General features: G+C 31.8%; 1 protein-coding gene across 3 annotated transcripts in view; it reads left to right on the top strand.

Annotated features, from left to right (window-relative positions):
- LOC142323500 (NADP-dependent malic enzyme-like) overlaps positions 1-25,157 on the top strand; it is a 267,327-nt gene that overhangs the window by 69,107 nt on the left and 173,063 nt on the right. For all 3 annotated transcript variants that reach the window (XM_075363280.1, XM_075363361.1, XM_075363446.1), the window contains one exon: positions 6,208-6,445. In XM_075363280.1, the coding sequence (XP_075219395.1) occupies positions 6,208-6,445 (238 nt within the window). The remainder of the gene's footprint in view (positions 1-6,207; positions 6,446-25,157) is intronic.

Below are 25,157 nucleotides of genomic sequence, written 5' to 3'. Positions count from 1 at the left end.
AGAGTCTAATGGAAGAATGTACCATATATGATGACCTTAGAAAGAGGTTCCGACTAAGAAACAATATTGCTGCTGATTTGAAGAATGGAAATGAAGAAAAAATAGTTGCCTATCTACACGGCAGCGAACTTCTTAAAAGTCTGTAAAAAAAAAAAAAATTTCAAGTTGTGTTACAGAATCTCTAAGGGGGAGTAGCTTCTTTATGTACAATGGTAGTCTTGAAGCATGGTATAGTGACGGGAGGTAACCCTCTTGCCTAGGCCGCCCGAGCTCGCCTGCATGCATGAGTAGGTGAGTTGGGGGCGTATCCAATGATGGGGGGACCCTGAAGGGTGGATTGATGGCGCTGGGCCAAGGGTATGTGCTAGGCATGCCTGGAGCCAAGTAAGTCAGGGCCGGGAAGGGCAGCTTCTCCACCCAGGGGTTCTTTGGCTGTCCTGAACAAGTTCAAATTGCTCTTAAGATGCGGCGGGGGGACATCCCCTGCACGGGGGATGTCCTGTAGGATGTAACCCATCCCCCGAAGGGTTACATCCTACAGGAATATTTCTTAGGGGTCAACTGCCACAGCATCCTAGGACAAATGATGGATATGCTGCTTAATGGAGGTTCTGGTCGCCCCGAGGGTGCTTAAATAAAATAAGCGAAACAGGTAAAAAGGAGATTTTGGTATTGTAGAGACTTATCTTTTCCATTTATATAATTTTGTTTTATTTTCTTTAATTTTAAGATCGGGGCACTTTACACCCCATAAGTGTTGTTTTAGTGTTTTGTGGTTAAATGCTCTGTGTACTTAAGTGCTTTTAAATAAAATGTAAGAGCCCTTTATACCCTTACATATGATGCCCCTGATAATGATATTAACCTCTTTTTTTTCTTTTTTTTAAGAATGTGACAAGGGCAAATGACCTTAGAAGAGCTAAAGACCTAAAGACCTTAGAAGTCAATGCCCATAAAACAAACAAAAAAATGTCAATAATAATAATTTAAAGTAATTATCAGGATTTATTCACAGGTAGCTGAATAATGAAACCCGAATTCAGTCCAATTGACAAAAGACATTAGCATGACCGTTAGTCTTAACACTTTTAACCACACTAGTCTTATATTAACAATAATATATATATTAACAATATATTATACAATATGTAAGACAAGTATAAAGTCCTTTAACTGCAAATACCTTTGCTATCCACAAATAAAACTTCCCTAACAATTTTTGAATGAAATTTAGTACATTATCTCTTTCACTTATAGTCTTATAGTAACTCACCAAACCATTTCTTGTTTTCATGTACTGGAATTACTTGTAACGTGACCGTAATTACATTGAACCTTAAGTAGAAATTCGCTCCTTCACTGACTGACTTCATAATGTCTCGCATAGACTGATTTTGCAGAATTGGTTTTTAAATGGTCTTCCCCGAAGTTATACTCCGATCCTCTTTACCTGCCAGACTGGACCCAACTCAAAGTGTGAGAATGATCATTCGCACTCACATTTTCCCATGAAATTCTAAACCTTGGTCCAGTAACTCTTCTCATGGAATGAACATCTGGTTAGGTGTGTCTGTAAGGAAGTATTTCAAAGGACCATTGTTAAACAGACCTGTTACCTTTACTAAAAGGGTTTCTTTTTTAGCCCCTTTCTGGATTACTCCCACTATTATATTTTCTATTACTTTCTTCTTAATTGGCAGGAATTCATTTCTCAGGTCCACTACTATACCGGTCTAGTTATAATGTAACTTGAAGCATAAGAAATTTTCAGTTACACAAGAATTTTGTGATTTGTTAAACAAAAATAATTTAGTTGATCGGTTTGATAAAGGTGATAAAGATTTATTACTTTTTTTTTTTAGAAATAAGCGATTACTTTTTCTTTTTAGCAAGAATAGAACATTCTTAATTAGAACTTCTTAATTTTTGAAGTATTGGTCTACATTATTCATATTTATGAGTACCAAATGATCTGATGACCGTTATGAAGGAACTCCAAAAATTGAATATTATATTTCAGCTAGAAAAACATGTAGACTATTTATATTTTTATTAATGGGAATAGTTATGGTTGCTTTACTAACCTACACTACACTTGTGTTATTTTATATGTAGAGGTGGTGTTGTAGATATTTGGCAAAATGCTTTTTTTTAGATGTATACTTCCTCATGCTTGTATAATATTGAGTAGAGGTGAGGTCCCTTTGCTTGTCCATCAACAGCTTTCAAATATTTGGAAGTTGGGGTTAGTCTAACTCCACTGAATCCATGCTGAGAACATGAAGACCAGTGCTTTTAAACTGGATATAAATTGAAAGTTTCAAGCGTGGAAAATTCATTTAATAATGGAGAAAGTGATTTAATGGAAATTTCTGAATAGAAATTAGGATTTGGATTTCTCTGAACTGTTTTCAGTTTCGGGTAAACTTGAGAAATTCTGTTCAGATTATAATAATATAGACTGGTGTTTTAAATACAACCACTGAAAAAAAAAGATTTTTAATTAATAAAATAATGTTTTATTGCTAAACTTAAATTTGATCTTAAAGGAAATAATACTAATTCCTGAAACTTTCAGTCTTTTATATAGCCATCTTCAGCAACATTAAATTTTCATTAGTATAAAGACTTTATTTAATGATTCAGTTGTTACACTTATTGAACCAGTTAAAATATTTCATATTATATAAACCTAACATGGCTTACAAAAAAATACCGAATTATATGAACTTGGTGGATTGAGGATTTCTCAGCTTGAAGATTAGAGTAAAAGAGCAGTAGAAAGAAAATAGCTGGTAATGATTTAAAAATATTAAGACCGAAGAAAATAGTTTATGAGAAACAGAAGACTTTTGGTGTTAAGATGGAGAAGCACAAAGAATGAGTTAAGCATGGGAAAGATCAAAAGCAGACCAGCAAGTTGAGCTTCATAATCTAAAAGAAACTGCTTGCAGTGAATTTAATAATTTCTAAGAATTCTATCTAAGAATGAGAAAAAAATTCTGGAAAATATAAATTGAGCAGTGATTCTCAACCTTTTTACCTCCACAACCCCCAAAAAGTAAAAAAAAAAAACTATAATAAATATTTTGTGTTAACCTAGTTAACAATATTCAGCTGTGTTGATAGTGACAGGTATGAACATGCATGTGTGAAGTGTACAAACAGGTATGTTTGTATGAAATGTATAAACATGAGCAATTTATAGGTTCCAATTAGATGTGTACATGCTTCATGTAATTTGGTCTGTTTGCATATTTGGTATGAGAGCATCATGTTCTCAGCAATGCAAAAGAGGCCTAAGGGATTGCAGAACTACAGTTTAGTTTTGAATGTAGAATACATCTGGTGACTTTTTAAATTTATAAAAAGCATAATTTCATTGAAAATAATAATGAGGTTTCCGTTTTATAATGTACGGTTAAATTGTGTAACTGTTTTTTTTTTGTTTTTTTCATTAGATTCTTATGCAAAATGGATAAATTTGCGAAAAAAACGATGTGAGTCATCTACATCCAGTAAATCAATTGCTAAAAAGACAGATTGTACAATGACAGTTATTTAAATTATGTTTTTATCCTTCTTTTTCCTGTTCTAAACGGCAACTACCGTTTAGATAATTCTTCAGAGGATGATATGTATGAGTGTAAATGAAGTGTAGTCTTGTACATTCTCAGTTCGATCATTCCTGAGATGTGTGATTAATTGAAACCCAACCACCAAAGAACACCGCTGTCCACGATCTAGTATTCAAATCCGTGTAAAAATAAATGGCTTTACTAGGACTTGAACGCTGGAACTCTCGACTTCCAAATCACCTGATTTGGGAAGACGCGTTAACCACTAGACCAAACTAGTGGGTTATGTTTTTATCTAATTGGATGGAAAGCTACAGTGCGTTGTTTGCTTTTACCATCTCCGATGAAAGCTTGAAGCCAACAAGATTAATTTGACAGTTTGAAACTAAACATCCGGATCATAAAAGCAAACCCTTGGAATTTTTCAAAAGAAGATTACTTATTTTAAGAAATCAACATAGTTGTCTATTTGTAAGTTAGGCCATAGTGATAAAAATACACTTGAGCATCTTACCTCATAGCATTAAGAGTAGGTAAGATATCCAAATCCCGTATAATCGCAGAAAACCTCATATTACCTGTTGCAATTGATATGGTAAGTGTTTTTAATAGCCGTGAAAGACTAAAAAAAAATTTGAAAAAATCCTATTTTTAACGACACAATATCAAGGCGAATCGATGACGTGGCTGCCGATGTTCGCGATCAGATAATTCAACAAGTGAGCTCAAGTAAATTTTTTAGTATTCAATCTGATAAATCGACAAACGTGGCAAACATTTCTCGTTCTTTTGTGAAGTATGAATGCGATGAACAGATCATTAAAAAAAAAATGTTTTGCAAATCAATATCTGGTCGTGCAACAGGGAAATGTCTTTTTGACATTTTTTATGAAGCTACTAAAAAAACTATAACATAATTTGGACAAAATGTATTGCAGTATGTAGTGATGATGCAAAAGCGATAATAGGAACGAACAGTGGATTTCTAAAAAAAATAATAGGTTGTCTTTATGTCAAGGACGAAATGGATGCACTGCTTCCTTCATGGACATGCTCTTGGTACAAAAAATATTCCGGAAAATCTTGGAAAAAGCTGTAAAAATGGTTAGTTAATTTTATTAAAAGTCGACCGTTACAAAATAGGCTGATTATAAAACTATGCGATGAAATGGACGAAAAAAAATTTCTTTTCCCATAAAGAAGTCAGATGGTTATCGGTTATCACAGGTGAGATGAATTAATATTTGTTTTGGATAAACAAACACCATTCTCATGTTTTACAGAATAATGAGTATATGCTGTTGTTGACGTACTTAGCTGATGTAATTTTGCATTCAAACGATTTGAATGTGAATTTACACAAGGACGTGATAAAAACATTCTATTAATGAAAAGTTCATGTTTTCATTAAGAAGCTTGATCTCTGGGTGAGCTTGATTCATCTTCAAAGCAAAAATTCTGATGTTTTCACTCACTTCCCATTAAATTGAGAAAAATTTGGATGAATAGGACACTATTATTCATCACAGTTTGGATAGCGTGAATATGCATTTATGTGAGCTAAAAAAACCCATTTGGCGGAGTAATTCCCGGAAGATAAAAATCATTTCTCGAAGAAAACGAAATCTTTGTTGAAGCTACTAAGTTACCAGTTTAGATTCACAATCAGTTCATTGAAATGTCTGCCGATAATTGTGTTACAACTCACATTTGAAGATTTAGATTAGTTTTTGCTTGCTAGTCGAAGTGAATATGGAAATTTAGTCACAGAAGCATTGAGAATATTTTAATACCTTTCATATCATGTCTTACCTCTGTTAAAAGGGTTTTTCATCTAAGGATGCGTTATCATTCATCATTTCATGTGTACTCTCACCCGTGTACGCAAATAAAATGTTTACAAGAAATAATTTTTTTCTCATAAATTGATTTCATTGTTTACGTGTAAAGTTAGTTGTAGGCTAATTTCGCGACCCCCTTCATATCACTGCCACCCCCAGGTTTAGAAAGGCTGAAAGGGAGTGTAGTGCTTTGACTAAAAATGTCAATAAATCTATAGGAAACGAGATTAGAATTGACATAAAGTTGTTGCACTGGATACTAAATTAATACTATATGAGAAAAAGTATTGTAAATGTTGGTATTTATAACTATTAACTTTTTAAAAACAACAAATCAACTGTTTAACGAGTTAAAAATTTTGTCTTTGTTTGTTAAAAAAGTTTTTAATTTTTAATAATTTCATCACTTATTGTAGTAGACAAAAACAGCATTTCAAAACTTATATTATTATAGATATGGAGATAAGGCCTTATTTTTAATGATAATTTTATTTAATAAAATTCCATAATTTTTATTCGTAACTTACTTGTATTTTATTGTTTGGTAATTTCTTATATACAATTACGTACTTATTATTATTTTTTTTCAATTCATGTACTACCTATCCCACAAAGTAATAATTATCAATAAATAGAGATAAATTCAGAATAAGAATTTGTTTATTTAAAAAGGTAAATCATAAATGTGAATTTTTTAACTACTACACTAGTCTCGTAAGTGAGAATGCAATTTGATCAGCTGATTGCGTTTGCGCAAAGATTGTCAATATGTGTGTTGTTCTGCGCAGGTCAGAAAGCATTAATACTTCATCAGAGGCACTGCTTCAACCAGTCGGGTGTTATCTACAGCCGGCGTTAAAGGAACAGCATAACCAATATTCTACAAACACGAGTGAGAAATCTCCATTACACATGGCGCATACAGATAGACTTGGACAATGGCCTTTTGAAAGCGGTAGCGGCTTAACTATATCGAATAACATGCTACGAGGCTTGGACCATATGAGAGACCCCCGTCTAAACAAGGTGAGTTATGATAAAAATTAAGAAAATAATTTTAATAGTTTTTTTTCTTCATTTAAAGTTATTTTAGGTTATGTAACAAGTCATTTAAATTTATCAGTTATTAATCTTTCAGCTGTTATCGTTGACAAAAATTTGCAAATGTTTAAATTCTGACATTAATAATATTATTATTACATATTATTGCTCCAAAATATTCCGGCCAAGATTTTGGTCCTTTGCTGTTTTTTTTTTATTTTTTTTTTTAATTTTGTATGTATATATATTGTATTATATTAATGTATAAATGTTAGTTTAATGCTCTAGAATAATTTGTTGTACCAGATTTTTTTTTTACATAGAAATAATCGTTTTAGATAAATCATTAATGTAAAAAAAAAATTAATACAGTTAATAAACCTACATCTGGTAGATTATCTGGAGCATGATCTTAGGAATGAATTTTTGTCTGTATAAAACGACTTAACTTGTATAAAACAAATATTTAAATGAGACTGGATGTAGTTAGATTAAAATGTGCATCATGCCATATTAAATTATTATAATAATGAATGAAAAAATAAGCAGTATCAGAAAACTTCTTAATTGTTTATTTGATTTATTAAAATACACATTCATTATTAAACATACATAGTTTTAAATATAATTTCTATGTCCTTAAAGATTCTGTATAATAATAAAAAACTATAATTTAAAGATACTATCAAATAAAAGTTGAAAGTAAGATTACTGCCTATGGTAAAGATCTTAGTGAAAGTGGTCCTATATTCTTGTTATGATTTAACAAGAATTATAAAATGCCAAAGGAAATTATTTCTTTTTTACTCTTTTTCCTTTTACTTAAATAAAAGAAATTATAAAAATGAAAAGATAGGAAAAAATTATTTTTCGTCTTAAGTCATTTGATTGGTTTGATTCAGGACTCCAAGATTCCATATCTAGTGCCAGTCATTTCATTTCTGTATACTCCCTACATCCCTAACAATTTGTTTTATGTTTATCAAACATTGCCTGCCTGCACAATTTTTTCTATCTACATATCCCTTCAATTTTAAAGCAACTATTCCAGGATACCTTAATATGTGGCTTAAAGTCTGTCTCTTCTTTAAACAATATTTTTCCAAATGCTTCTTTCTTCATCAATTTGCTGCAACACCTCTTTGTCACTATCCACCATATGATTTTTAACATTCTCCTATAGCATCATATTTCAAAAACTTCTAATCTTTTCTTCTCATGTACTCTGATTGTCCAAGTTTCAACTTCATATAAAGCGACACTCCAAATATATACTTTCAAAAATCTTTTCCTGACATTTAAATTAATTTTTGATGTATGCAAATTATATTTCAGACTGACGGCCTGTTTCGCCTGTGCTATTCGGCATTTTATATCGCTCCTGCTTCGTCCATCTTTAGTAATTCTACTTACTTTTCCCGTAACTTCCCAAATAACAGAATTCTTCTACCTCCATAATCATTTCTCCTCCTATTTTCACATTCAGTGGTCCACTTTGTTATTTCTACTACATTTCATTACTTTTGTTTTGTTCTTGTTTATTTTCATGCGGTGTAGTTCTTGCGTAGGACTTCATCCATGCCGCGTTCATTGTTTCTCTAAATCCTATTTACTCTCAGCTAGAATTACTATATCACCAGCATCTTTATCTTTTCACTTTGCACTGTTACTCTGGATCAAAATTGTTCTTCAAAATCATCAACTGTTAGTTCTATGTAAAAATTAAAAAGTAACAAGGATAGGGAACACCCTTGTCAGACTCCCTTTTTTATTACGGTTTCATTCATAAGTTCTTCAATTATTACTGTTGTAGTTTGGTTCCTGTAAATGTTAGCAATTGTTCTTCTGTCTCTATACTTGAATCCTAAATTTTTTTAAATGTTGAACATTTTATTGTAGTCTATGATATCTACCTTTTCTAAGTTTGTAAATGCCGAGTATGTTGGTTTGTTTTTTTAATCTTCCTTCTACTATTAATCTGAGTACTAGAATTGCTTCACTTGTCCCTATACTTTTCCTGAAACCAAATCTGTCTGCTAACATTTCTTCCACTCTCCTCTCAATTCTTTTGTACAGAATTCTAGTTAAATTTTTTGTTGCATGAGTAGTTAACCAAATTGTTCTGTATTCTTCACATTTATCTGTCTTGCTTTCTTTGATATGGTGACAATAATGCTCTTTTTGAAGTCTGACATAACTTCTCCTTTATCGTAAATATTGCACACCAGTTTGTATAATCAATCTATCGCTTCTCACGTGCACTGTGCAGTAATTCTGCAGGTATCCCGTCTATCCCAGGAGCCTATCTCCATTCAAATCTTAAATTTAGATCTCATTATTATGTCTCCCTCTTCATCCTCTTTGACTTTGTCTTCTTCCTCTGTAACACCAGTTTCTAATCAATTTCCTCCATATAACTTCAGTATACTCCACCCACCTATTGACCTTTTCTTTCATATTATAAGTTGGTATACCATCCTTGGTTAAGTTTCCTGTGTGCTCCATTTATTTTACCAATGAGATCATCTCTCTCTTTCCACTTCTGAACACTTTTCTTTAATCCACTCTTCTTTTGCTAATTTGCACTTCCTGTTTATAGTATTTCTTAATTGTCGATAGTTTCTTTTATCTTATTTTCATTCTTTCTATGTTCTTCCATCAGCTGCAATATATGCTGTGATATCCAAGGTTTTGTAGTAGATCTCTTTTTTCCACCTAAGTTTGCTTCTGCTGATTTAAGAATTTCTTTTTTAACATTCTCCCATTCTTCTATATTTTCTACCTTATCTTTTTTACTCGATCTCTTGGGATGCCCTCCTCAAAAATCTCAAGCTTCTCTAAATTCCACCAATTCATCTGACACCTTTTCTTTGGGTCTTTAAACCCCAGTCTACATTTCATTATCACTAAATTATGGTCGCTATCAATGTTTGCTCCAGGATAAGCTTTGCAGTCAAGTTGATTTCTAAATCTTTCTTTAACCATGATATGCTGTCTGATACCTTGCAGTATCACCTGGCTTTTTCCATGGGTATATTCTCTTCTGTCATGGTTTTAAACTGGGTGTTTGCAATTATTAAATTATGCTTAATGCAAAACTCAATAAGTTGGTCCCCTCTTTCATTCCTTCTGCCCACCTGTATTCACGCACAATATTTCTTTCTTTGCCTTTTCCAAAGCTTGCATTCCAATCTTCGACTGTTATTAAATTTTCATCCCCTTTTATGTATTTAATTGGTTCATCAATTTCTTCATACACATACTCTACCTCATCGTCATCACGGGCACTTGTAGGCATACAGACATTAACAATCGTCGACTTAGGTTTTTATTTTAGCCTTATTATAATGATTCTATCCCTATTCATTTTGAATACTCTACTCTCTTCCCTATTTCCTTGTTCATTATGAAACCTACTCCTGCCTGCCCTTTATTTGATGCTGAGTTAATTCTTCTATAATCAGCTGACCAAAAATCGTTTTCTTCTTCCCACTGAACCTTGCTAATCCCTTCTACATCTACATTTAACCTATTCATTTCCCTCTTGTAAGTTTTCTAATCTAGCAACCTTTTTTAGACTTCTAACATTCCACACTTCGACTTGTAGAATGTTATTTTTTAATTTTCTGCTGACCCCTTTCTTAGTAGTCCCCACTCAGAGATCCAAACAGGGGACTAGTTTACTTCCGGAAATTTTACCAAGGAAGGCACCTCAGTCTTTGTTATATTGTTGTATTTTTATTGTTTAATAAAATGCAGAAAGCTACATTTTCTTGGAAAAAAAACAGCTGTAATTTTTCATCGCTTTCACTTCTGCAGTACTCAGAAGATCGAGTGATGTTGATATGGCCATTTAAGTCCTCCTCACCTACTCCCGTAACAACTACTGAAAGAGCTGCTGCCCTCTTTCAGGAATCATTCCTTAGTCTGGCTCTCAACAGATATCTCTCCGATGTGGTTGCACCTTCAGTCCAGCTACTCTGTATCGGTGAGCACTCAAGCCCCCATCACCCTCGGCAAGGTCTCATGATCCATGAGAGAGAGGAAAGAATTATAAAAAATAAAGAAGGAAAGGTTGCTGAGCAGTTACTCCTTCTTCATTAACTTTGTTTGTAATATTATAATTTAACTTTATGCTTTGTTATTATGAGTTTTACTTTAATTTGTTTAAACTTCACAAATTCCTCTACTAAATTTAGTTTTGTAAGCGATTATAATATATGATTATTACTAAGTCAGTTATACCAGTAATTTAAAACAGACTAGTTTTAATGAATAAAATACTTAACTGATAATCTTATTTATAATGAGCTGATAATCTTATTTATAATGAAGCAAAAGTGTTATATAAATATGCTACTTGATATAATACAAGTAAACAAATCTATATAGTAATGACAATTAATCATAATGATAATTATTAATAATAATAAATAATAATATGCAATAATTACAAACAATAATTGACACGTTAGAAGTTTTTGAGTAAGCTAGTCATTATTTGTAAAAAAATAATGTTGTATGTCATTACGCAAATAAATATTAATGTAAAAAAATATACTCCCATCAAATATCAGCAATTTATATATATATTAAACAATTTACATAAATAATAAGCTGTTAGACTAAATAATATTTCAAAATTTTGGTAAAATCTGAATTCAGAAATTTTTCATTATTTATTTTTGTATATAATAATTTTATTAATGATTATATTCCAGGAAAAAAGCCTGAAACCTGAAAATAAGAGATTGTTTTAACTTTTTGTTAGTTTTCTGTTTTAAGAAAGTAGAAAAATATTATAAGAAATCTGTTGTTGGGATAGAGACAATAAAAATGAACAATTTTCGATTTTAAAAGGCTCCCTTGAAAACCAGTTCTAAACTAAAAAATTCAATATTGAAAATATAGTTGTAAAATAGAATAAAATATAATTGAAATCTTTAGTAGTAACATGCAGTCACACTGATGTAAAAGGTTTTTTCTTCAGATTATTTTCATTTTGACCATGTTTGTGGTTAATGTGGTTTATAAACGGAATGTGTGTTGTACGAAAAATTATTATAGACTTTTATTGGATTGTAGTATTTGTAGACTTTCTGAAATTCACATTAAATAAGTAGGAATTTGCACGTACATAGTATTATGATACTATGAAGATTCACTTGCTTGCTATTTGCCGGTAATATAGTGTACAGTTTCTCACAAAATTGATTCGTGAGGTATTTTAGGTCATTTTTAGTTTTATAAATTTTATACGATTATTACTTTATACAAAAATATATTTAGAAGCTAGGAAATGCTCGGAAACCATACACAAAAAAATATTTCAGATGGCAATTTAATCTTCAAACAATCGTATTAAACATTAGCGATGTCAGTTAACTAAATAAAACAATATTTTATTAAATAATATGAAACCAATTTTTTACTTGTGCTCATAAAATAAAACATAAAAACGGCAAAAAATTACGTATAGGTTTTGATAAAACATAAAGTTAGCTTAGACAATCAAAACCACACAAATTCAGATTACCCGAAAGTAATATTTGTAATTTTAAAACAGAAACGCGGTAAATCAGTTCAGTTTCTAATTGAAACCGTAACCGTATTATTGATATACTAATTGCATTTTTTGAAAATACGCGTTAAGGATTTGAAAATTACTGCATTAATATGAAGTTCACGTTAATTCACATGAAAGTGAAAGTTTCAAGATAAAGAAATTTACTAATAAAAATGTATGTAATTAATATTTTCATCGGACAACTTCTTCTTTTTCTAAAGGAACTTTCAATATCTAATTTATTTGAAATTTTCTAATTCTCATGATTTGTTGTACCGAAAATTTTCTAATTTAATTTAATTAAATTTTCGTAACTTTGTTTCGTTAAGTCATAATTTCTCATAGGTCTTTATTGCTCCGTCAATTAAAACTAATATTTACTTTGTATCCGACATATTCCTAATTATTATTCAACGGTACAACTATTTACTTCAATGTGTAATTGTGAGTAGCAGAGCGCTATCATCCTTATTACCCTCGTCTCTTTCCCTGTTGCTTGCTATTTCGGGAAATGTTTCCTCGTAACGAAATTACTCTTTTTCTGTCATTTATCTCGAAGTTATATATCGTCTCGATTAATATCTTTACCATCTTGTCTTTGAATAAGCCATTTTATCAACCTCTTGAGCTTTTATTTTTATCAAGGTTAATTTTATTAAATTTTTCCGGCTGTGACAAGTAAGAAACTAACAATTTATACGTTCCTTCTCACTAGTCTGTACGTTAATTCATAAATTCGATTTTGCTTGTTAAACTGTTTTATATCCTATTTATATCCAACAGCTAGGAGTCTTGCTGGCAGACTTTTTTTTCTTTTTTTTATTTTTTTTTACTTTTTATATTCCCACCTACTCCTGTGGAACGGATCTACAATCAAGTTTGACTCGCGCCAGAGGAGTGTCCTTTACTCTAGCTCGCCTCCCCGCCCGCCGGCTGTATGTCCGACACGGCAGGTCAGTTCACCGGTTAGCTCTTTTATTTCGTAGGTGGAAATTCCACCTACGACAAGCCGTCATCAGCGAGCGGTTTCTTCTTGACGAGCTTCCTCATCTTTCTTCTTTATAACTGCGGTTATAAACGACGAGATCACATTAAAGTTATCCTCGTTAAGTAGCATTTAACTACGTGAGCGTAAATCTTACGCTTCGCAGTTCTGGATCCTGTCATATTACCGAGTAATCTGCTAAGATTTTTGACCGTGCATTCAGCTCGTTTACGTATTTCATTCACGTGTGCCGTAAAACTACTCCTCTTGTCAAGCCAGATCCCTAAATATTTGGCTGAAGTCTGTTGCTGGACAAGATTACCCCCTACTCGAATTAGGATGTCAGATATTCTCCTACGACCTGTCATGACTACGTATTTTGTTTTACCGTGCGAAAGTTTTAAGCCTTTAGTGGACATCCAGACTTCTGCCATTCGTATCGCTACGTTTGCCTTCTCCGATACCTCTACTTCAGTTTTTCCAGCAACAACCAAGGCCAGGTCGTCAGCAAAAGCCACTGGGAAAACACCCAGAGGATAACTCAGCCCGAGAATTCCGTCATAGACCAGATTCCAAAGGAATGGCTGGCAGACTTAGGGAAAGTTGCTGGCAGACTTAGGGATGAAGACCCACCGGGTTGGTCTAGTGGTTAACGCGTCTTCCCAAATCAGCTGATTTGGAAGTAGAGAGTTCCAGCGTTCAAGTCCTAGTAAAGCCAGCTATTTTTACACGGACTTGAATACTAGATCGTGGATACCGTTGTTCTTCGGCGGTTGGGTTTCAATTAACCACACATCTCAGGTATGGTCGAACTGAGAATGTACAAGACTACACTTCATTCACACTCATACATATCATCCTCATTCATCCTCTGGAGTATTATCTAAACGGTAGTTATACAGGAGGCTAAACAGGAAAAAGAAAGAAGACTTAGGGATGAAAGGTCTCTTCACCTTGTGTTGATGTGACCTTGACGTTTTGTATTTTTTATCTATCCTTTGTAATTATATCGCCTTTAGTAAAAATTCAAATTGTATTTGTTTACAATTTTTATTTCCTTGAAATTAAGTTTTCATCTGCGAAAAAGGTTACAAAGAATGGTTCCAGATTTTCGGACGAGTCATTAATAAACAATAAAAAAAGCAAGGGACCACGAATATTATCTGTGGTACTCCGCGTTCTACATTTTGAATTGAGGACGCGTGAAAGTTTACATGCGTATTATTATCAAAAGATGAATTTTCAGTTACTGGTTAACGGTTAGTAAGGCATGATTTCAACTAATATTGCACGCTGTGAAAGGCTATAAAAGCGTAATCTGTGTTTAATCACAAAAGTGTTTGGTTTACTTAATGAACCTCTAATTAATTATTGACTATGCAATCGCAGAGCCGGTACTGGAAATGTAGACATGTGGAAAGAGGAAAGAAATTAAATTGTCTAAAATAATTAATACTAAGAGCCGTTATTGTCTTCTTTTTTTTAAATTGTGTAATTAAAGAAATTGTTTCTTTTAAACATTTCTGTAATACCCTTCATTATTTTTTTTTTTTTCTTTGGAATGGGCCTATATCAACATTTTCACGGTGAGAAAAGGTACATTGATTTTGTTGCTTTATACTACGTATTTGTTCCAGTCTTTGGTATTCTTAGGTGCAAAAGCTTCTAGTCATGTTCTTTTTTCTTGTAGTAATTATGTTTATTATGCAGTCGCTTGTTATGGTGACCGGTGTCAGTAGGATGGTGGTTTGTTGATGTGATATAGGCATCAAAGTGTGCGACGGCGTATATTCAACTTATTCGTATATTCAACAGTAAAGAAGGCGACGAAAGTCACTCGACTCCTCTTGTTTACTAGTCACCTCGGAATTATCCGGATTATTATTTTATCATAGAATGTTTTCAGATGTTCTAATTAAACAATAAATTTTAATTTCAAAAACGTTTTACCTATATAAATAAACGTTTTTACCTAAATTTTGGAGAAAAATTAAATTTACAGAATTGAAATGCCTTGTTATATTAATCGTTTAAACACTTTAATTTGAAAAAAAAATGCATTAATAAATAATTCGTCGAAGTAAAGAATTTTAATAACAGCAATGATAACGCTCGTGATAAATTGATAACGCGTATTTAATGCTGTTTTAAGATTAAATACATGAAAGTGGTTTTAATTTTGATTCTCTCATTAATTATTCCGTAACTTTTAATCGATATAATAATTATGTTAATATGATACTGTATCTTAACTTTTTTCCCAGATAATTAACGGACTTTTACGATAGATCAGCAAAATAACATATTTGATCTTTGTCTACAGTTTTGAACTAAAAACTACTTTTCTTAGCTAGGCTTAGTGTGTGTACAGAGTAAAAAGACTGCAAACGATTTTGCTAGTTAATATTTCTTTAAGTATTGATTGTTACTTGCTTTTTAACTCGAACATTTAATTATGCAGGTTGTAATAAGTGTACTCCTGGCTATTCAGTTTCTGAAAATAAAATGACGATTATCCCATCCTTTGTTTATCCGTATTTTGTCCGCCATTATGTATTGTTTAAAGAAAAATTTGCATCGACGTGGGATTGAGGAGTCATTGTATTTGGCTCACATTTACACCAACTTTCTTCAAATACGTAAAAATTACGGTGTAAACAGGTAAAAAATATAAAAATGGCGGACAGCGTCGATTTTAAAATCTTTTATATTTCTATAATCTAATAGTTTTTGTTTTTTTAATTAAAATAAATTTTAGTAGCTGAAATGTAAGTAAGCCTTCATTCCTAACGTCATTAAACAAACTGACAAGCTATTTTTGAAACTCTATAGTAGTTAAATATTATCGATTTATAGTCTTGTACAAGACTGCCGAAAAAATAAGTTTAATGTATTTAGGGTGTATGTATGTAGCCCACCGGGTTGGTGTAGTGGTGAATGCGTCTTTCCAAATCAGCTGATTTGGAAGGCGAGAGTTCCAGCGTTCAAGTCCTAGTAAAGTCAGTTATTTTTGCACGGATTTGAATACTAGATCGTGGATACAGGTGTTCTTTGGTGGGGTTGGATGATTTCAATTAATCACACATCTCAGAAATGGTCGAACTGAGACTGTACAAGACTGAACTTAATTTACTTTCATACATATCACCTCGTTCATCCTCTGAAGTATTATCTGAAAGATAATTACCGGAGGTTAAACAGGAAAAAGAAAGAAAAGGGTGTATGTATATATATATATATATATATATATATATGTATACAAAATTTGTCACCGCACGCTCTGTAATTATTCTACATAAAGAGTAATGGCTTTTTTTTTGGCAGTCGTGTTTTTTAATAATCTCTTGTTTTAATTAAAAATGGATTGTTAATGATAATACAAAATGTAATTAATTGATAAATAATTAACAATTGTTAATTTGTTAACTTGTTTACAACGTAATTTTCTATTTATTGAAAAAGATTGTGTAAATATGTATACTCTTTATTATGATGATTGCTCAGTACGATGAAGATTTAAATTTTTCTTTCACAGCCATTTTTTCGTAGATTTTTTTTCATTTTGATACTTAGAATAAAAAATGAGTATATTTTCGGAATTTCAACTTGTTAAAAATAAAAATTCTATAAAAAAAGTTGAAATTTTAAAAATGGTCCCATTTTTCATTGTAAGTATCAAAATGAAAAAAAAATTAATGTAAAAATTAGACGAGGTTAGCGAGCGAAGCGAGTCTAGATTATGTTTTTTTTTTTAGATTATAAGTGTACTGACGAATTGTTAACTTATATCGTGCCTATATCAACATAATCTACGTTCGCTTCGGTCGCTAACTTCGTTCAATTAATGTTAAAAATAAAAATTATATACAAGTTATTAATAACAAAAGTGATATTTCAACTAAATACAGTAATTAACAGCAATAAATAACAGTTATCTTTTCATATTGTTGTTAAGCAAGCAGTTTAAAATAAACTATTTGTATTTTTTTAATGTTAAAATAATATCTCCCTAGACTCAGTCCGTGCAACCCACCATCGGGTTGGTCTAGTGGTGAATGCGTTTTTGCAAATCAGCTAGCTGATTTTGAAGTCGAGAGTTCTAAGGTCTAAATCCTAGAAAATATAATTACTTTTATACGGATTTGAATACTAGATCGTGGATACCGGTGTTCTTTGGTGGTTGGGTTTCAATTAGTCAGAAATGGTCGACCTGAGACTGCACAAGACTACACTTCACTTATACTCGTACAGATCGCCCTAATTCACCCTCTGAAACAATCCCTTACATTGATTCTGTTTGAGGCTAAACAAGGGGAAAAAATACAAAGTCCGTGCATGAATTAGGAGAAACGACTACGAAATAAAAAGAATCCAAATACAACACAATATTTTTTTTATTTCAGGTTAGTATTTTGACATTCTCGTTGCTAATTTATAACTATATTTTTTTTTTTGTCAAATAATTACGAATGTAACTTGTAACACTGTACATGCGACTTTATTCATCCTTCATCATGCTGCGCGTTCCTCTAAACCTACTCGAACGATATTTTCACAAGCGTTCTGAGCCGATTTGCAATATTTTCTTGTCAGTTAGTTACCGACGTCTAACAGTAATAAATGTCTGCCCTACCGTTGAATTGCCAAAATATCTCGATTGCAGATTTGCGTTTGGGGTCGGTCTTTATCGGATACGTTGATGAACATCACATACATTCTCCATTTATCCTCGAAAAAAACGATGCGTTTGGGGTCTTTATCCCCTATTCGTTGATGAACATCACATACATTCTTCGTTTATCCTCGAGAAAAAAAAACCGATGGCGTTTAGCTGAATCTGTGGGTTATGGTATGAAGTTCGGAGTTGTGGGAACTTGCTTTTCTCAGTTTTTTTTGTCTTCTGTGGTTTTTTGTTTTAATTCATCGGCTGTAGTTTTTATTGTTATAACCAAGGATTTTTTATTTAATTCCTTCACAGAACTTTGAAGTTGTATTAATTAATTCTCGTAATTGGACCCAATTTTAGGCGTTCGTATTTACATCGTTAAACCTTAAAGAAAGGAATATATCTAAGCGATTGAAATTCTTTAAAAAGGCTTAAGAAGCTTTGTGAGCAGTGATGCCAGTTGCAACATTCGGAAACGACACTCTACCTTGATATAATTATCTTGTTTATCGTATTGACGTCCTGGAGATGAGCAACAGTTGCCACGGGAAAAATTTATAAAGCATTCATGTGACATCATATCCGTTTTCATCTTGCCTCGTTCCAGTGAACGGTGATTATGCTAAGCAAAAAAATATTTTATCACCTTCCATTTTGTTTATTTTCTCATGAATTTACGCACCGCTGCTTCGTAGAGAGACTTGCGTGCATAAACAAGCTCTTCCGCGAAAGTGAGAACATTTCTTTACGTTTCGCCCAGCTCTGTGAAAGTCTGAAATGTCGGTTTTCTCATTTTCCGTTTACGCTTCAATACCCAAATATTCAAATAACGGACCGATTGTAGAATCAAACTGAATATATTTACGAAAACTAATAATCTGTGTGTGTTAACCGCAAATATTATGGGGGTTTCAGTTACTCATATCTGATTCAGATATGTGTAAGGGAAAGTATATTTTGCTTTCATTGTATTATTTTTTTTTTGTTTTTTTTTTTACAAAATTTGAATTAAGAAAATATGTTAAGATGAGGTTAATATTTTACTGTTTAATCGTAAACGCTGAAATATTAATATTTACCAGTATATATATTAGTACTGCTAGAGACTTAATGTTAAATACATTAATACTAGATTTAGAAACAAATACATGGAAAAGATAGTTTAAAATAATATAAATTGATAAGCGCTTTCTAACTCGAGAGCCTATTTTTATAACGTACAATGTATTTACACAACGCTAGGTATATTTATTAACGGTGAGAGAATTAAAGGAAGTTGGACTGTAATTGTTAATGCTGTCTCATTGATGTGTAATAACCTTGATAAATGACACTGCACGAATGACGAGCAAAAAGGCTAAATGCTGAAGTCGCTTCTTCTCTCACACATCATGATATGTTATTGTTCAGTTATAAAAAAAGTATTGTAAAAATTATTAGAGTACTCTTTCCGTTCACACGCGCGCGCGCGCGCGCGCGAGCGTGCGCACACACACACACACACACACACAGTCTGTATAAAGACATACTCAAACGTATTATATATGTAGTATATTTTTTAATAATTTTGTTTGTCTAGTAAAGACCCCCAAAAACTAAAAAAATATACCAATGAAACTATGAAACTTAACTAAATCTGTTTAGCTGCGTTGATAGCGATTGGTATGAAATGTATTTATGAAGAGTACAAACATGAGCAATTTCAGGTTCCAACTTAATGTGTACGTGCTTCTGGTAATTTGGTCTGCTTGCGTAGTATTCGCTTCACGTTCGAAAATGCATATCATATGGTACGTTTGGACAGGTTTTGCTCTCAGCGGTATAAAGGGAGCGTAACTCAGAGAGATTGCAAAACTTATTTTTATTTTCGAATGCGAACCTTGCGCCTGGTGCCGTACTATCTTTTTTAACTATTTTTTTTTTAATTAGATAGATTCTTATGCAAAATGGATAAATTTTTGAAAAAACGAAGTGAACCCATAATTATATAAATGACAATTATTTAAATTATGGTTTTACCTCATCGGATGGAAAGCTACGGTGCGTTGTTTGCTTTCAAGTCCTCACCGATGAAAGCTTGAAGCCAACAAGATTAATTCGACATTTCAAAACGAAACATCCGGATTATAAAAGCAAACCCTTGGAATTTTTCAAAAGAAGATTCCATACTGTAAGAAATCAACATAGTTGTCTATTTGTAAGTTAGGCCATAGTGATAAAAATACACTTGAGCATCTTACCTCGTAGCATTAAGAGTAGGTAAGATATCCAAATACCGTATAATCGCAGAAAACCTCATATTACCTGTTGCAATTGATATGGTAAGTGTTTTTAATAGGCGTGGAAGAAAGCAAACATATTGAAAAAATCCCGCTTTCGACACAATATCAAAGCGAATCGATGACATGGCTGTCGATGTTCGCGATCAGATAATTTAGCAATTTATTTCAAGTGAATTTTTTAGTATCCAATTTGATGAATCAACAAATGTGACAAACATGTCTCAGTTCTTATGTTTTGTGTGAGACATGAATGCGATAGGATCAGTAAAAAAAAAAACATGTTTTGCAAATCAATACCTGGTCATAAGCAGGGTAATATCTTTATGACATGGATTGGATAAAATGTATTTTAATATCTAGTGATTGGTGCAAAGGCGATGTAGCAGGAAAGAACCCTGAATTTCTAAAGATTATCTTATACCAACAGTGGAATGGAAGTACTCTCAACCCACCGGGTTGGTCTAGTGGTTAACGCGTCTTCCCAAATCAGCTGATTTGGAAGTCGAGAGTTACAGAGTTCAAGTCTTAGTAAAGCCAGTTATTTTTACTCGGATTTGAATACTAGATCGTGGATACCGGTGTTCTTTGGTGGTTGGGTTTCAATTAACCACACATCTCAGGTATGGTCTAACTGATAATGTACAAGACTACACTTCATTCACACTCATACATATCATCCTCATTCATCCTCTGAAGTATTATCTAAACGGTAGTTACCGGAGGCTAAACAGGAAAAAGAAGTGGAAGTACTCTGTTTCTTTCACAGACATGATGTTACCACAAAAAATATGCTAGAAAATTTCACACTAATTCTTTGTAAAGCTGTAAAAATTGTTAGTTAATTATTAAAAGTCGATCATTACAGAATAGGCTGTCTGCTATACTGCACTATGAAATCGGCGAAAAGAAAAAATTTCTTCCTTTCCATACTGAAGTCAGATGCTCATTGCAAGGGAAAGTGTTATCCCAGTTATTGAAATTACGAGATGTTTTTACAGAATAATTTCTTCTGAATAATGAGTATATGGCTTACATAGCTGATGTATTTTCGCATTTAAACGACTTGAATGTGAATTTATAAAGGATGTCGTAAAAAAATGTTATTAATGATAAAGTTCATGCTTACATTAAGAAGCTTGATATCTGAATTATTCGCATTCACAGCAAAACTTTTAATATGTTTCCACTCGCTTCCGATTATGAGGAAAATTTGAATGACATTTGAATTCACCACTGTTTCGATAGCAAGAAGAAGATGTTTTTGCGTGGGCTAAAAATTCAATTGGCAGAGTATTTCCTGGAGAATAAAAACTATCTCAAAGAGGTGGGTACTGAATCCATTTGGTAAAAACGTTGTTGCAGCTGCTAAGTTACCAGTTGAAATTCACGATTTATCTAAATGTCTGCCGATAAAACTTTTACAACTATAATTCACATCTGAAGACTTAGATACGTTTTGGCTTGCTCGTCGAAGTGAATAAGGGAAATTTAGTCACAGAAGCATGAAAAATATTAATCCCTTTCGCTACCTCTTAACTCTACGAAAAGAATTTTTTCGTCTACGGTTGTGCTAAAAACTAAATATAGGAATCGTGTTTAATTATTGAAAAAAATTTGCTTTTGTGTGTTTTTAATATAGATCCATGTATGGAAAAATCTTTTAATGAAAAGCATCTTTCAACGATCTCAAACGCGCAACCATCTCATAATTTATTTTCTTTATATCTATACTTGTATTTTTTTTTTTTTTCTTAAAATGATCTCATTATTGTTTACGTGTAAAGTTATAGGCTAATTTCACTACTCCTCTTTCAAATACCACCGGGACTCCCAGGCTGAGAAACGGTAGTCTAGTTTAGTTAACTGTAACTGCAATTTAAAGCTTGCATATAACATTCGGTGTAATAAAAACATCCTAAAATTTAAGGGTACAGTTTTATTTTGTATTTAAAAGATTATTTTCTTATAAGGAAATAATTTTCATTATGGTTTTCAAACTGTAGATTTTAATCATTTTTAAAATTTACCATCAAATCTGTTTGTCGTAAACGAAGATTTGCGATTCGTTGAAATATTTTACGGGCGTAATATGCCCGAAATCTGGTTTAACTGACTTATTATCGGTCAAAACGATCTATTGGTTGTAATTTAATGCTATCGTAATGGTTTAGCTGCCTAGAAACCAGAAGTGTTTGGAAACATGTCTTGAAATTTTAGTGGGACAGTCTTGTAGTTGGAGAGAATTTTCTACTTTTATTATTTCATAAATATTGTTTGCGCATATACGTAATATCAGCTGTGTAAGCAATTAGCCCGTATAGCGGCACTATTAACAATCGTATATCTTTTTGTTTTATGTATCGTATTCTTTTTCACTAAAGCTTCTTTATAACATGTATAAATACATTTGTTCAATCATCATCTTTTTACAGTCCACTCATTATTTTTTATAAATATACATCTTGACTGAATTATGAGCGTTGTCTCATTTTATTTTACACTATTCGAATAGTAAAACATCCATACTTAGTCAAACAAATATTGCCAGTTTAGCCTGAAAAAAGTTTACTCTCCCGAATCAAATTTGTTTGAAAAATACCTTTGATTCTCCCTCTTTTTATAAAGGCCTCCGTAATAAATCGGATATAATTTGCAACTACCCTTGTTTATTTTAAACATTTTATTGAGATCGGAATATGTTCTCAACGTATGAGCGATTATATATATTTTTTTTTCTTAAACATTGTTTCCGCTGATATATTTTAATAATAAAAAATACTAAAAATTTTTTAACCACCTTACCAACAAAAAAGATGTATGTTCTCATGATCTTTTGGTTTTTTCAAACCATCAGGGGATTAAAATATTATAAATCAGAAATTAAGATAACTGTATGCTGTTAATATTCAAACAGTCATGACCGTATACTTATTTTAATTTTAGACTTCTGATGATGATTTGAAAAACCGAAAGATCTTGATAACATTTTTTTTTTTTCTGGTAAGGTGATAAAATTTTTTAATTTCATTTTTTTTTATTGCGCAGTATGAATATGAGCAATTGTGAATAAATTCTGAGGGATTCTTTTTCGGTATTTCAGAATAACTTAAATAATATTAAAGCTGTAATATTTGTTTTTCCTTATCTATATTTTATAAAAAGAGAGTTATTAATTCTTACTTTATTTTGGTTCTTTGATTTTATCGATAGAAGTTCATTGTCTATCATAATTTTGGCTTTTTCAATCGTGTACACAGCTTATAAAACTTAATTTTCTTTATTCCTCCTTAAACCCAAGAAGAAAGAATTCATGTAAAGAAAATACTGAGCTGCTAGAATATCCTTCTAAGCCTTTTAATTTTCAGATTTCGTTGATATTTTACTTGTAAAATAGATGTCCCGTAATAGTTTAATTTTCATGAAACGATAATTATGTCTGCTGTACATTTTATTCTTTGAAATAACATATAATATTCAGAAGACTAGTTTTATTAAAAAGAAATTAGTTCAGATTTCCAGCTTGTGTCTTAATACTGCTAAACCAAAAAGATTTTTATATCAGACTAAAAAGGATTACAGTAACTATTTCAATTTCGATATAATTTTCAGTACTTTAACTTTGTTCTTCAATTTGTCATTAAACCTCCTCTTAATTTGGTATTTTATAGCTCGTCTAATTTTTAATGTTTTCCTTTTCGCATCACATTTAATTATATTCTTGACTTTCCTGAAGCTTGTTTCGCTTCCATTTTGCGTTACTTTCCATAAAGAATTTAGTGAATCTTAAATACGTTTAATAGCAGAAAAATTACCAATCTGTAGGCTTTACTGGCTTAGGTCACCTCGCCTCTTATATTATTCGTTTATCCTTCCTTGATGATTCCAAATAATAATTTTCCTTTTTACTACTTGTTTAGTTTAAGTTATGTTTGTGTTGTACGTTTCGCTATAGTCTGTTGTAAAATAACTAACAGTATTTTATAAATACAATTTCCGTTCTGATTGGAAATAACTCCAGTTTTAGATCGGATGAAAAATTTACTACGGTTAATAAAAGTGAAAGGTAAAACACTTGTTACATATTACCGTTTTCATTTTAGCCTCTGGAACCACCATAAGGTATTACGGATGAATGACAATATTAATGTAAATGAAGTGTAGTCTTAGTGCAATCTTAGATCGACCGTTCCTGAGATGTGTGGTTAATTGAAACCCAACCACCAAAGAACACCGTTATCCACGATCTAGTATTCAAATCCGAATAAAAGTAACTGCCTTTACTAGGATTTGAACCTTAGAATTCTCGACTTCGAAATCATCTGATTTGCGATGACGAGTTCACCGCTAGACCAACCCGGTGGGTTGAGTTTTAGTCCTTCACCTAAAATCTCTATAATTCATATTATAAGACTTTGCAATACTACAGTAGATGTTCTCGTATAATATTAAATACAAGTTATTTATTTTTTTTTTAACTTGTCAGGTATTATTTTCTGTTAGTTTCTGCTGATACCTTATAATAGGGAGACGAAATGCGTTCTATTCATGTCGGAAAACCGGCTACTTTTATTTGTTTAGTTTCAAATATTTATTACTGACCACTAATGAGGTTGACTTTTTACTGAAATTCAATCTTTTATGTTTTGTTTTACTTAAAATTTATTTTGCTTAAAGAAATTTATAATTTATGTCAACTGTCGTACGATGTTGATATACCTTATGAAAACACTATTTTATTGAAATACTGAAAATATGGTGACTACGTAGTCGCTATTATATAGTCAATATAGAAACTAATTTAATGCTTAACTGCTTTTTAAAAAATATATAATTGCTTTTTTGTTCTGTTATCGAAAATATTTTTTAACTTCAGTTAAGTTTTACCTTTTAAAATTTTCTAATATCGTTATTTTAACTTTCAAATTGGAATAACATAGTTATAATAAAATTACGTTATGGCAAATTTTTCGATACTTTCTCTTGAGAAACGTATTAAGTGTAAGTCTTCACTCCGTATTTTCTTCTCTCTATTCAATCAATTTATTCGTTTAATCTGATAATAAAACCGGTACTGCTTGATATTGTTATTTTTAAAACAAAGAATGCTACAAGAAATTGTGTAATTCGCTCACTACTTTCTTGATAATTGCGATTTGAAAATATGCTGGATTATATAATACAGTACATCTATGTTATTA

Source organism: Lycorma delicatula, chromosome 1 (assembly GCF_047948215.1).
Source record: "Lycorma delicatula isolate Av1 chromosome 1, ASM4794821v1, whole genome shotgun sequence".
NCBI lineage: Eukaryota > Metazoa > Arthropoda > Insecta > Hemiptera > Fulgoridae > Lycorma > Lycorma delicatula.
Note: the sequence above shows the minus strand (reverse complement) of the source record. Positions and strands in the feature narration are given on the sequence as shown.